Here is a 14,412-nt window from a genome sequence, read left to right on the forward strand (position 1 = left end):
TGAAGCCCATTTTTATAAATTTAAAATGTCGGATTTAATATGACGAGAAGTCCGTGTAGATATAACAAATCAGGGTACTTTTTGAATGTGAGTCCCCTTGATACTGATGCAAATACGATAATATTGTCTGCTTTATACAAAGATTTCTCAACGATTGGTCCAAATTTACCACTAGTCTTTTGTAGGACTATTAATAAAAGGGACTTTAAATCTCCGTTGGCAGAAATGATTGGTTGAATAGTGTAGCTGTGCGTTAAAGTATTCAAACATGCGCTAAGCATTCGACTTTCAATGATCCTTTTAAAGCAAGCGTGCAACCTGTATGCGTTTCTAAATTAAACCCCGATTGATCGGAATTACAAACATTGTTTTCACTCACCAACATAATCTTTAATTTTACTTTAAAAACAAATTCGCTTGATACTTGTAATGATTTTTCCTTTGACAATATTTGTTTTTTGTTACAAATTTATTTATCTTTCTCGATATAATTTCATGATTCTTTTTAAAATTATGTACCCAAAATGTGGAAGCAGTGAATAACGTCGGAAACAAAGTGATTTCATCTCTAGCCCGTAAAGTCCATCTTTTTATATCAATATCATGAATAGACAGCGATCTTTCAGAGGCAATTTTGAATTGATCCAAAACATACTTCGAAATTTGTAGTAATTTTTTATTTCTTGTGCCACCTTGTTTAATTTATGCCTTTCATCTATACAATGACTTCAAATTAGAAATGTGCCTAAGTCTGTGCTGAACTGCCTTTAAAGGCGAAGCTTTTGTCTTTCCGGAACGCCAAAATTGTACAGTCCTCGATTTATATTCGATATCAATATCACTTACAATTTTCTTGTAATCTTTTATTAATCCATCGAAATCACTTTCAGAAACCTCTTCAAAAGGAATTGCTTTAGGATATACACTTTTTTATTAAAGCTCAAAATATTAATGCTTTTAACAAATATCTGTGCATCTATAGCATCTTTAATTAAATGTTCCAAATTAACTGCAAAAGATTTTTCATTCATCATCAGTATTAACTATAATTTCATCTGTATTAATTATCTGTATTAATTTGTATTAATTATAATTTCATCATCTGTAATAACAGAATCCAAATCATATTAAGGAGAATTAAAACTTCTTTGTAATAACAAAACAATGTTTTTCGGATAAATCGACATTATCTTTGCAGGTACTTTAAATTTATAGAGCATAAGAAATAAAAACTGCAGCTGTTAAAAAACAAAAATTTAAGTTTTGATAAAAATAGTTTACCGTAGCGAATAAAGCGAGTCAGAATTGGACATATCGATCAAAAAGAATTGTAAATGCCCTTTATGCTGGTTGGTAAACTATTATATCATGGAGTGACAAATTGAGTAAGCGCGACAGACGACAGCGCCATTTCTACTTATTTGCCTGTCGCGCTCACTTACGCGCAGCTTCCTTGTCGCTCTTACGTCTATATATTTTATATATTTTAATTTTTTTCTCGAAAACTATTGAGAATTTTTCAAAATGGTAAAGGACTTTTTGTCTTGTTTCGATTAGTTCTATCTACCATTTACGGTGTTATATCCCGAGCCCTTGGCAACAAAAGCTCGGGAATAACGCCGGAATGTCGCACGCGCGCGACCATTTAGCTTGATCAGCAGAATACCGCCGATCAAGGTAACCCGGCATTTCCGGCCGGGACACGACAGTCCGAGGACAGTCGCGGTTGCCACCCGCGATTCTGCTGATTGCTATGATTTTTGACATAGCAACAGCAGGGCATATATAGGGGCAGCCGCGGCCCGGGCAGTCAGTCGCAATTAAGAGTCGAATTAGAATATACGCGTGGCGTCGAAGGCTGTAAAACAAAACAGGGAAAAATAAAGAAGTACAGCAACTTTACGAGATACAACTTTATTCTACGAGATCCCGTTTACATTATCCAGAGAACGGACCCCACGGCACCCCTGCGGTGCAACAACGGTAAAGTCCACTGATCAGAAACACCCTGTATAACGAACAACAGAAAACCGCAATCAATACAATAGCGAAAATAAAAAAGAGACATATCCCCTTCACTTCCCGGACGATTATAATAAGAATAAGAACAAAAATTTAAGTGACCAACATATCTTCAACGAAAATTTCATATTTCGAACTTTGCATTGTTATATATTTTAGCTTGTTAAAAATATAGTTGAATACGCGAGTGTGAGACTTTTGAGTAAAAAAAAGCACTAATTAATCACTTTGAACACAGTTAATTATTAAACAATAGTACTGCTAAATACAGAAACACAACGCGAGAATGTATGTTAAACTGCACGTGAATTTCTCTGCGGCGAGCAGAAAGCGGGTCGTGGCGCGCGACGAAAAGATTTGAGAAAATAACTGCAAGTTATTACGGGAAACATGCATTTCATCCGAGTGTTCAAGATGTACTTACAAAGAGAGTACACGGTTGACTCGTCACCGATTTTGTTCTCCTTGTTTCTGCTGAATCTATAGAGAAAAAAAGTTGATCTATGTTCGAGCTTTTCGTCCAATGTGCCTTCTAACAATATTTTATATTATTTAAAATTTAAAGGATCTGTTATAAAGCCTAAAGGAAAGCATACTTTTGATGAATGCTCTTAGTACAGCAGAAGCGGACAGGACTAGTAATGTAGAGTTCCTAGGTTCAAAACCTGGGTTACCTTTTTTTTTATTATATAAAAATTAATTTGCATATAAAATAAATAAATATTTTGCAAATGCTTATTATCAAATATGTAAAATTATATATATTTGAATATATTTGTAAATAATTTAATAATTTTATAAAATACATTTTTTCTATTACTATACGAAAAAAAAGATAGGATTTTTATTTTATTTAGGGATCTCCAAATATAAGCGACAAATTTTAAAAAATAATAAATATGACGAGTGAAAAGAAGAGAAGGAATAGCCTGACTCACTGTTATTAACAAAGGCTTTATTCGCAAAGGTTACTAACATATCTTGTCAGCAGATGCGTCAGTTTTGTTCTGTAACTGCTCGTAGTCAGACAAAAAGTTTTAGTTCATATAATTCTTAAATTACATATTATTTGTGATTTTGTTTTCCTCTTATTGAAAATGGAAGGAAAAGCAGAATTTGTTAGTGAACAACTATTTACAAGCAGAAAACATGAAAAAATTGTGGAGAAAGACAAATACGCCTTTATGCAATCTTACACATAACAGGATATTACAGATGCTTTAAAAGTCTGTTCTGAAATTTTGGAAAAACTGCAAATTGTAAAAGGACCCGCGAATAAATCTGTCTCACATAAAGCATCCATTTTAGAAAAAGAATTTGCTAAAGCAGTAATAGAAGTTTTAAAGGAATGAGATTTTCAAGAAGAAGAGGAATTATTTTTATCTTACGAGAATGTTCCAGAAGATGAGATGAAATATGCGATGCCTTCTAGTTCTTCTTCACAATCAGAAAAAGTGCCAGATACGTTAAATATCAGTTCATCACAAAGCACAGAAAATACAGAAGATAGTGAAGATAATTTTAAACCTATTAAATCCAAAAAAACAAAGAGTAATTATATATCACTTGATATAAAAATAAAATTTTTGAATTTGGTAAAAGAACATCTAAATTGGAGCTTGAAAACCATTCACAAACATGGAGGGACTGCACTTAAACCAAAAGTGATATAAAAAATGGCAAGAACAAATTGAGCAAGATAGCGGAACAAAAGAAAAATTTGATATAATCAATAAATGGACTTTCGATCGTTTTGTTGAAGCCCGACGGTATTTGCAACCTGTTTTAACAAGAACTATACAACAGTGGGCTTCTCAAGCTGCTGTACAGTATCAAAAACCAGAATTTTCTTTTACAGCATCAAATTCTTAGGTTGCTAAATTTTAAGTATCTCATTCGATTTGTCAACAAAAAGTAACGCGTTATTTAAAATCGAAAAATGCATTAGATTTACCGGCAATATTAATAGAAGCAGAAAAATTCCAGAAGCGGATATAAAAAAAATTACAAATTTTTATCCTGATTTTGTAATTAACACAGATCAGACAGGTTGCGAATATTGTGTTGATGTGCATAGAACATTAGCCGAAAAAGAACAAAAAGTAATAGATGTTTTTCTTGGTAACTTTAATAAGATTACACATAGCACAGTATGCAATTACTGCTTCTGGAAAACTTCTGCCGAAAGTATTTCTTTGTATGCATGAATCTAAAGAGGAGTTCAGTTTTCGAATTTCCGTTACTGTCGAACAATTAATAAAAAATAATAAGAATGTATTTATCACGGCATCAAAATCCGGGAAATTGACAAAAGAACATTTCACTTCTTTTGTTAAAAATGTTCTTGCAGAATATTGCGAGAAAAAAGAATTTTTACTTATTCTTGATTCATGGGGAGGGCAGACAGATACAGCTCATTTCAATAGTATTTTTACTAATAAAGATGGTAATTGCAATTCAACTATAAAAATTATTCCTTTTCCTTGCACTCCATATTGTCAACCGTGTGATGTTTATTTTTTCTGCCAAATAACAAATTTTATTGAAAAGTTGCAAAATTCTGTAGAAGTATTACAATATAATAGGCAATTATCGACTAGAGAAGATGCTATAAAAATTTAACTTTATTTATAAGCAATTATCAGCTGATGCATTTTCAAATATGATATAATATGCGTAATATGCGTCCAAATTAATATCAGAAAGAAATTTTTTTTTTAATGTTTATGAAATTTGTTTTTTTAAGGAGATTTGTTCAACAAAATGTAATTGTAATGCGTCCGCATTTATAAGATGTGCTCTATGTACAATAGAACATTTTTGTGTTTTTCATGTGTTACGTCCAGGCCGTTGATAATCGGAAATAGATGGATAAAAATGAGGCAGGTCTGAGTAACTGATTTTGAAATCTCGAGATACACAATAAATAGTGTACTCGAGATACCGTTCACACTAAAGGCTACGATAAGAGTCAATGTCTCGGGAGACAATATGACGCCTTATTTAAGCCGCGTGATCGGTGGCCGCTTATTTTGATAAGGTGATAGAAAAATCACCTGTTATCAGAGATGGGGTCGGTGCGACTTACAGTTAAAATAATCCGAGAGAAATTTAACAAATAACAATATATATATATATATATATTTTTTTAAACGAGTTACAATTAAAAGGTTACAATAATGTTATAAAGTACGCAAAAAGAGAAAAAATGGAACGCTATGGGACTGGAGGAGAGTAGAAATTTGACAGATAAGACTCAGGAAGCATAAAAGGAATAGGATGTTCAGGGTGGTATACAAAAATGACAGGATCGTTATCAGATAGATTATATTTAGTTTTAAAAGTTGGTGGAGGAAAAGATTGATATTCAGTGGAATGTAGAGGTGGCTGAGGATATTTGACTGCGACCTTATCTAAGAAATTTCGGTATCAATCATTAACTGGAGGAAAAGTAGGAAGGTCAAAAGAAAGAAAATAATAAGGAGTAAAAGTGAAATGCGGAGGTTCTCCAGGAGGAGGGGTGTATGAGGGGCCATGAGATGCACAATAAGAATCGTATAATTTTAACTCATGATAACAAACTCTACATGTAATGCTTCCGCCACATGGCAAAGGAAGTGATGTTATATATGTTGAAAGTGGAGGTGAAGAAGGCGGATGATACAGCAATGCGAATAAATAACAATACACCAGTTAATCGAACAGACAAATATATATACTATTTAATTACTTAAAGGCGAGAGCGTGCGGTATACAACAGACCGTTACAGCAGATTACATGCGACAGACTAACGTATAGTACAGTGTGTGAAAGCGTTGAGGTCGCGGTACAGATCATAATGGGGAAAAAGTTTTTCTTTTCAAGTTCATGCTGCGCGATACAAAAATAAAAGAAATAGATAGAAGTAATTTGAGATCAATACATTTACAAATTGCAAAATAAAAAAGAAATAAAACTAAAAATTATGATACGTTTATAACAAAAAGTCTTCTTCTTAACTCATTTAGCAAATAGTTATACTCGGAAGAATGTTCTGATTCCGCGGAAAGGCGTGGTATCGTTCTGCTCACTATAATTGAGCGATATTAAATTTAACAATTATAATAATTCCTCGAGAAAAATGAATGTTCGACTTACTACTGAGTGTTGATTTGAAATTTTGGACCCCGTGCTTCTAATTAATTTGACGTATGGATTCGTTCTTCTGGCGGATCGGCGAATTCGTCCTTTTGGTCAGAATGTCGTGGTAACACATTGGATTGTCGCACGGTTCGCGGGTATAATTACGCCCGATGTCGAGAAACTTTTTTAGAATGGTGGAGTGAACGGCATGCTTGTGTTTTTTTATACGAATTTGAAGGATTTTTTTATTGGTGTCGTGTGCATCGCTTATCGTAGGGCTGTCTGATTCATTAATTTTTCTCGAATTTTTCGTTTCAAAGATAATGAGCTTCTTAAAAATAAACCATTTGACCTTTACCTTGACTATTAGTCATCTAGCAGAACCAGAATGTTCTAGAAAGAAAAAAATTAAAAAGAGCGTGGACGTAACACATGTTTTTATGATTTATATCATTCGGCGCAATGTGAAAAATAAACAAAAACATTTGTTTTATTTTATATTTTAATTATTAACGTATAAATCTAATTTGTAACACGATAATTTAGCCGTGGGAAACGCTCGTCGGGATTCGGGGTACAAGTAGAGAGAAACCGGGACTTGATTAACTAAAAGAAATAAATTAATTTATTATTAAACGCTAAGAAATAATAGAAAAGATGTACAGAACAAACTGGCTTACAAGTCTAGCAAGAGTTCGCGTTTAGTCGCGTGAATTAGGTACAAATGGGCCGACCAGGCCGTTGCGGGCGTAACAACTGTGTCGCAGTCGCGGGTCTCCGGCGCAGTGTACAGGTCGGGCCGTCCAGGCCGTATCGGGTGTACAGAGCTACGCAGTCGCGGGTCTCCGGCGCAGTATACAGGTCGGCCGTCCAGGCCGTGTTCGGGCGTATAGAGTTCCGCGGTCGTAGGTCTTCGGCGCAGTGTACAGGTCGGGGTAAGGCTCGGGAGCGCCCGAGTCTCGGAGGCAGCGGTGTTGTCGGTATCGAGAACCGGGTGAACCCAGTTGAGGATGGCTTGGAAGCGCCCAAGTCCTGGTGGAGCTGCTGCTAGAGTGCTCTCCAGCTCGGGATAAGGTACCGACTTACGGTTTATATACCCGTGGGCCCGAGAGAGGAGAAACCCTCTCCCGGGCGGATTGTAGCGGCGCGCGATACGGGCGGATGGTCGGCCCGTGTTACCGGTGGCGGTGGTCCGCACTACTCGCCGCGAGTGGATGGTTGGACCGCGTGATTTAAAAGAATGGTCGGGTTCGCGCTAATATTTGGGCGATCGGTGGTGGTCGCGGCGCGGGGTCTGAAGTTTTGAATTTAGTGGCTTTTGCCACAGATTTATTATTGATTTAATATTATTCATTTTTTCCGTATAAATATATAATATGTAATAATTTTATTTATTTAATAATAAGCATTTGCAAAATATTTATTTATTTTATATGCAAATTAATTTTTATATAATAAAAAAAAAGACAACCCAGGTTTTGAACCTAGGAACTCTACATTACTAGTCCTGTCCGCTTCTGCTGTGCTAAGAGCATTCATCAAAAGTATGCTTTCCTTTAGGCTTTATAACAGATCCTTTAAATTTTAAATAATATAAAATATTGTTAGAAGGCACATTGGACGAAAAGCTCGAACACAGATCAACTTTTTTTCTCTATAGATTCGGCAGAAAAAAAGGAGAACAAAATCGGTGACGAGTCAACCGTGTACTCTTTTTGTTAGTATTAAAAGGTATTGGTGCAGCATCGAAGAAAGGCCTTTCTCTTGTTATAACAAAGGAGCTGCAGAAGAAAACAGTTTTAAGAAGTATATATATCTGGGAGACATCCTGCTCGCCAGTTAGATAGAGCACGGAAGGCTCAAATAACGCGAATATCAATATTAAGCACATGATCCGATTGTTTGAATATTGAGAAAAGCGAATGTTCGTTTTACTGCTAAGTTTCTTGGTATCGTATACACAGCTCCTAGACCATCTAAAGCAAAAATAAAAACACAATTGTTGTTAAAATTAACCCCAAGCTTTTTAATGAACCTACTTAAAACTTAATCACTTCAACAGTTATTAAGATCTGTCAATGTCAGCAGTCTCCAACTCGATAACTTGCGTAAAAATACATGGTAGATTTCGCTGTTCCTACAGTTGACGCGAGACGCTATCGCGTCTCTTGATAATTATTATTGTTGTTGCAGATAATAATTATTATTGTTGCAGAAAAATTTCAAACCTATGATTATGGATATATTGGTAATTACAAACAGTACGGACAAGCAACGCCTAAAATGTACGATTTAAAAAAAGTTACTGTGCCCTTGATGTTATTTTACGGTGCCAACGATGTAGTTATTCCAATATCAGTAAGTATCTTTTCTATTTTATCTGTAAAACTATTTTTTAATTAAAAAATATATTCTTGATAATTTTTTTAATATTAATAAAGTGCATAGATTATCCAACAATTCTCGCTTAACCGTTCGTGAAATGATAAACATTCATATTGTCACGCCGGGAACGGGTCGGCGAACGTCTCCGCGTTCGCGTCTCTTTCACTCACTCACTCACACTCACGGCGCCTGAACTCCGCGAAAGAAAGGAAGACGTCTTTATAGAAATGAACGAGAACGATTTAATAAAAGAGCAAACAAACGATACAACGTCTGCACCAATACGAGACACGGGCAGAACTGTCATTTCTTAACCATAATAAATAGTCTTCGTTCCCCTGGCAACGGGGAATCGAAACCTCGGAGCGAGCCGGCAGCTTCATGCTGCTCCGTATACCGGGCGTAACACTGCCCCCCCCCCTCTTCTCCAGATTGTCGCCCCGACAATCAGGGGGGGCCTCCGTGGCTTCCTGTTCCATCTTGGACTCCTGTCCAAGTTCTTGAACACCACGAAACGACGCGAAGAATCTTCCTCAGCGCGAAGATGCTTCCGTCCTTGGTTTTCAGCTCGATTCCGCTGCTCCTCTTCTCGAAATTAAAATCTTCAAACAAGGGGGGGGGGGCATAACTTTCTGTGGACCCTCCGACTCAAGGTCTCCCCAAGTTTCTGTTCTGGCATTAGCCCTTCGTCCCATGGAAAACCACAGATCAAAAACCATGGGAAGAACAGTCTTCTTAACGAAAAGTCTTCCTTCATCTCGAAATGGGGCGGAACACGTCTCTCCTGAAGAAAGTTCTCTTTCCTCTCCGTCTAGTTAAACTCCTCCTCAAAAGAGTAAAAGAAGAAAAGCAGTATCTAAAAAATCAATTTTCCAAAAAAAAACAAACACGGCCCCCAAAATCCATTTAATTTTTCCTTTCAAAATACGGAGCCAACCTATCCGCATGAACGACTTTCTTCCTATGCTTAGGCGACTTCTGAATACAGAATACCACCTCCCCTAACTTCTTCAAAATCAAGTAAGGTCCTTCCCAATTACTTTGTAATTTAGGAGCCTTACCTCTAACTCTACAAGGATTAAAAAACCAAACCTTCTGTCCCTCTCGGAATAAAATATCCCTAACATTCTTGTTATAAAATGCCTTTACACGAGAGGACTTAACCGCCATTTTCCTCCTGACTTGAGAATGGATTTCATCAAGCCTTTGTTTTAAACCTCTAACAAACTCTCCTCGAGAAGCTGAAAACTGAGAAGATTGAGGAGGCATTCCCCGCGTCAAATCTAACGGTAACCTTAAATCCCTGCCAAAACAAAGCTCCGCCGGAGAAACCTCAGTAACCTCATGCGTCGAAGACCTATAAGCTAACAAAAACATTGAAATCCAACGATCCCAATCTTTTTGATTTTCTGAAACAAATTTTGAAAGATATTCCAAAACTGTACGATGCTGTCGCTCCACCTGCCCATCCGATTGTGGATGTAAAGCAGTAGTCCTAGTTTTCCTAATTCCCAAAAGATTCAACAACTCTTTCAAAAGACCGGACTCAAAATTTCGTCCCTGATTCGTATGTATTTCCTCAGGAACTCCAAATCTTGAAATAATTTCTCTAACAAAAACCTCAGCTACCGTTCTTGCCTTAATATTCCTCACCGGAAATGCTTCCACCCATTTAGAAAAACAATCAACAATGACCAAAAGAAACCTATTTCCAGAAGAAGATATAGGAAAAGGACCAAGAACGTCCATCTGTAATCTCTGAAACGGAGATCCAACATTGTAAATTTGCAAAGGAGATTTTCCTTTGCCGGAAGGTCCCTTCTTTGAACAACAAACCGAACACGAACGACACCAATCTTCTACATCTTGTTTACAAGAAACCCAATAAAAACGCTTTCGAATTCTATCTAGAGTCTTATTAATCCCAAAGTGCCCAACCGAAGGAGAATCATGGGCATCAGCCAGAACCTCCTTAATCCGTTTAGGAGGAACCACTAACTGAAACAGCACCTTCCTCAAATTCGGAGCTATTCACTTCTTATAAAGAACTCCGTTCTCTAAAACGAGAGAATCCCAATATGAATTAAGAACTCTTCCCGTTGTATCTGAAGAAGAAAATCCCGAACGGGAAAGACGTTCCCCAGACTCCTTCGCCTGTATTAAAACATTAAGACTCGGATCTTCCCGCTGATCCTTTTTCCAAAGATCTAACTCTTCTACTTGGAAGACTATTCGAGCCACAGTCTTACCTCTCTCGGAAAGACTTTTTTGCTCAACCTTAAAACAATACCGACAGTTTTCCGCTTCACAAAGCCGTCTACCCGATAAACCATCAGCATTCCCGTGAGAAGTCCCCTTCCTGTAAGCAATTTCGAACTGAAATTGTTGTAACCTTTCTACCCAGCGAGCTAACTGACCCTCGAGTTCTTTAAAAGACAAGAGCCACCTTAAAGAAATATGATCCGTGCGAATTAAAAATTTCCCTCCTAAAAGAAAATGACGAAAAATTTGACTGCATCAACGATGGCTAAAAGCTCGCGTCGAGTAACACAATAATTCCTTTCAGACTTTGATAAAACCCGACTGAAATACGCTATAACTTTCTCCTCATCCTCTTGCTTCTGTGAAAGAACAGTCCCGATTCCTATTCCAGAAGCGTCAGTATCTAAAATAAACTGACCTTCCTCCTTCGGGAACGCTAACACTGGAGGAGAAGTTAAAGCTCGCTTCAAGGATTCAAAAGCCTTTTGACAATCATCCGTCCAAGAAAATTTCACCAAATTTCCCGTCAAATAATAAAGTGGCTTTGCTATTGAAGAAAAACCTTTCACGAATCTCCGATAATACGAGCAAAAACCTAAGAAGCTTCTCAATTGCTTCTTCGTATGAGGAACTGGCCAGTCCATCACTGGTGCTACTTTCTCCTGATCAGTAGCTACCTTTTCTGAAGAAACCACATGACCTAAGTACTTAACTTTCCTACTGAAAAGAACACACTTCCCTGGATTGATTTTTAAATTAAATTTTCTTAAACGAAGAAACACTTCATTAAGATTCTCCATAAGTCCTTCGAAACTCCTTCCAAAAACTATTACATCATCTAAATATACAAAACAACTCTTAGAAAGAAGCCCTTCCAAAACCCTTTCCATAAACCGTTCAAAAGTTGCCGGAGCATTTGTGAGACCAAAAGGCATGACAGTGAATTGCCAAAGTCCTTTTTCTATGGAAAAAGCCGTTTTCTCCTTGTCTTTTGGATCCATCATGATTTGCCAATACCCACTCTTAAGATCAAGAGTAGCAAACCAGGAATTCCCAGCCAAACGATCTAGAATATCATCTATCCTCGGAAGAGGAAAAGAATCTTTTACTGTGACCGCATTAACTTTCCTATAATCAACGCAGAATCTAATTGTCCCATCTTTCTTTTTGACTAAAACTACTGGAGAAACCCAAGGACTCTGCGAATTCTCAATTACCCCACGGTTTTTCATATCTTCGATAATTCCATCAACCTCATCCCTCATTCGAAAAGGAATCCGACGAGGAACCTGTCTAATCGGAAGAGCGTCCGCTACATCAATCTTATGTGTCACTAATTCGCAATTCCCTGCAACTATTTCCTCCGAAAATGTCCCCTGGAATTCTCTAAAGAATAACGAAGCTACATTCTTCTGCTCATCATTTAATTCTTTTAAGCTTTCTTCAAAATGCTTCTGAGGAAAAGAAGAATTCACCCCGGAAGTCTGTTTGATTCTGGCCACCCTCAAAGAATTCCGACAAGAACTAAAATCTTTATCAAAGATTTTGGAAAAACCAACCTTTCTCAGAAAATCTGCCCCGAAAAGGCAATCATCCGAAATCTCCGCTACAAACATGCTCATTTCAAGAGCAAACTTCCCTACCTCCATAGAAACTTTAGCTTCTCCTCTAATAGAAACATCTTCCCCTGTAGGATATCGAAATCTTAGCCCCTCTCTAAGCGATTGTAAACCTGAATTCCCCTTTCCGAAAAACCTAGAACTCAAAATGGTAATATCAGAGCCCATGTCAACCCTGAAATTACATTGCCTACCATTAATCTTTCCTGCGAAACAAAAATCGCGTGAAGAATAGCCGATTCTCCTGGAAAATAACTCCCTCGGGGCCCCCTTTCCTTTAGCCGACTCCCCCCGAAGAGGTCGACTATTCCGAGTTTTCCTTACGGGTAGGGCACTGATTCTGGAAGTGTCCTGACTTCCCACAAAGCCAACACTCTCCTCGAGCCCCCCCCCCCTTCGTTTCCCGAGAAAACTAATTCCGTCCCAAAAGAAGCAAAATCCTCCCCTTCCTTCTGTCTCCGATTAGTAAAAAGAGAATAGTAATTTTGAGAAGACCGCGGTTCTCCGAAACACAACTCGAGCTTTGCTCTAAGCTCCGCGTAGCTCATGCCCTCGGAATCCTGTAAAGTACAGAGAACCGAACGCGCTCTGCCCCGAAGGCAAGAAACAAGGGCAACAGTTCTCGCCTCTTGTCCCCACTGCTTCGCCCGAGCGATCAAATCGAACTGAGAAAAGAACTCCTGCAACGGAACGGAACCGTTATAAGTGTCTAGTTTTAAATTTAACCCGGCCACAGAACGCGCGTCACCCTCAACCGGAGGGACATCCGGAACGAAACTCGCGCCTCCCTCCGCCGGAAGAACACCGGAGACGCGCGAAAAATTATTGGAGGGACTTAGCTGCAGGATTCGGCACTGCATCCTTGTGATTGCATCATCACGCAGACGAATCTCAGCCCGCAGACTCTCCTCCCTCTGCTCCTGCTCGACCCACAACTGACGCATCTTCTGACGGAGCGACTCAAACGCCGCCCAGTGGTCTCAGATTGCAGACGGGCAACATACGCACACTAAGCACAATGCCGTGTCCGTGTGCGCCCGCAGCGCCTGCAACGCCTCGGCCAGCGTCGGCTGCTGGAAGAGCGCAGACGTATGTCATATCTGACTCTGTCTCTCTAGAACTAAGTGACGTCGGCTGTAGTTCTAGAGAGACAGAGTCAGATATGACATACGTCTGCGCTCTTCCAGCAGCCGACGCTGGCCGAGGCGTTGCAGGCGCCTGACACGGCATTGTGCTTAGTGTGCGTATGTTGCCCGTCTGCAATCTGAGACCACTGACGCCGCCGCCTCCGACGAAGCAGGATCCTTCTGACGGGATCGTTTCCTCTTCGCCGTATGCGTAGCCATCCCGGACGAGCCCCCAAAAATGTTACGCCGGGAACGGGTCGGCGAACGTCTCCGCGTTCGCGTCTCTTTCACTCACTCACTCACACTAGCGGCGCCTGAGCTCCGCGAAAGAAAGGAAGACGTCTTTATAGAAATGAACGAGAACGATTTAATAAAAGAGAAAACAAACGATACAACGTCTGCACCGATACGAGACACGGGCAGAACTGTCATATCTTAACCATAATAAATAGTCTTCGTTCCCCTGGCAACGGGGAATCGAAACCTCGGAGCGAGCCGGCAGCTTCATGCTGCTCCGTATACCGGGCGTAACAATATTATAGACAAAAAACCCCCTACGGTTTTGCATTTTCTACATTAATCCGTTAGTCCAAACAAAAATTAAAAAAATTCATATAACAAAAAAATGTGAGCACGGTAGTTAAAGCGATCGATATGCTAGAAGTATAACACGGTACAATCCATTAAGGATTGATGAACAACGGGTGTCGCGGAAGGTAAGACGAGGGAGGGCGCTCGACAAGGTAAAGCACATCAATATTACAGGCACTCTGCGCTAGTTACAGTCAACCAATACTTGATTAGCGGAACATGCTCGTAACATGAAAACTTATTTCAAACGGTTTCGGCGGACTACGCGCAGAGTAACACGACT

General features: G+C 38.8%; 1 protein-coding gene across 5 annotated transcripts in view; it reads left to right on the plus strand.

Moving 5' to 3' along the window:
* The window catches only part of LOC139112005 (lipase 3-like), a 282,652-nt gene that overhangs the window by 241,487 nt on the left and 26,753 nt on the right, over positions 1–14,412 (plus strand). For 4 of the 5 annotated variants that reach the window (XR_011547310.1, XM_070672739.1, XM_070672737.1 and 1 more), the window contains one exon: positions 8,361–8,503. Coding sequence is in view for 4 of the 5 variants with exons in the window: in XM_070672739.1 (XP_070528840.1) it covers positions 8,361–8,503 (143 nt within the window). In the remaining variant the exon portion in view is untranslated. Of the gene's footprint in view, positions 1–8,360; positions 8,532–14,412 lie in introns of those variants that run through there. The other variant, XM_070672740.1, reaches the window with a different exon arrangement.

This window comes from Cardiocondyla obscurior, linkage group LG26 (assembly GCF_019399895.1).
Source record: "Cardiocondyla obscurior isolate alpha-2009 linkage group LG26, Cobs3.1, whole genome shotgun sequence".
Classification (NCBI taxonomy): Eukaryota; Metazoa; Arthropoda; class Insecta; order Hymenoptera; family Formicidae; genus Cardiocondyla; species Cardiocondyla obscurior.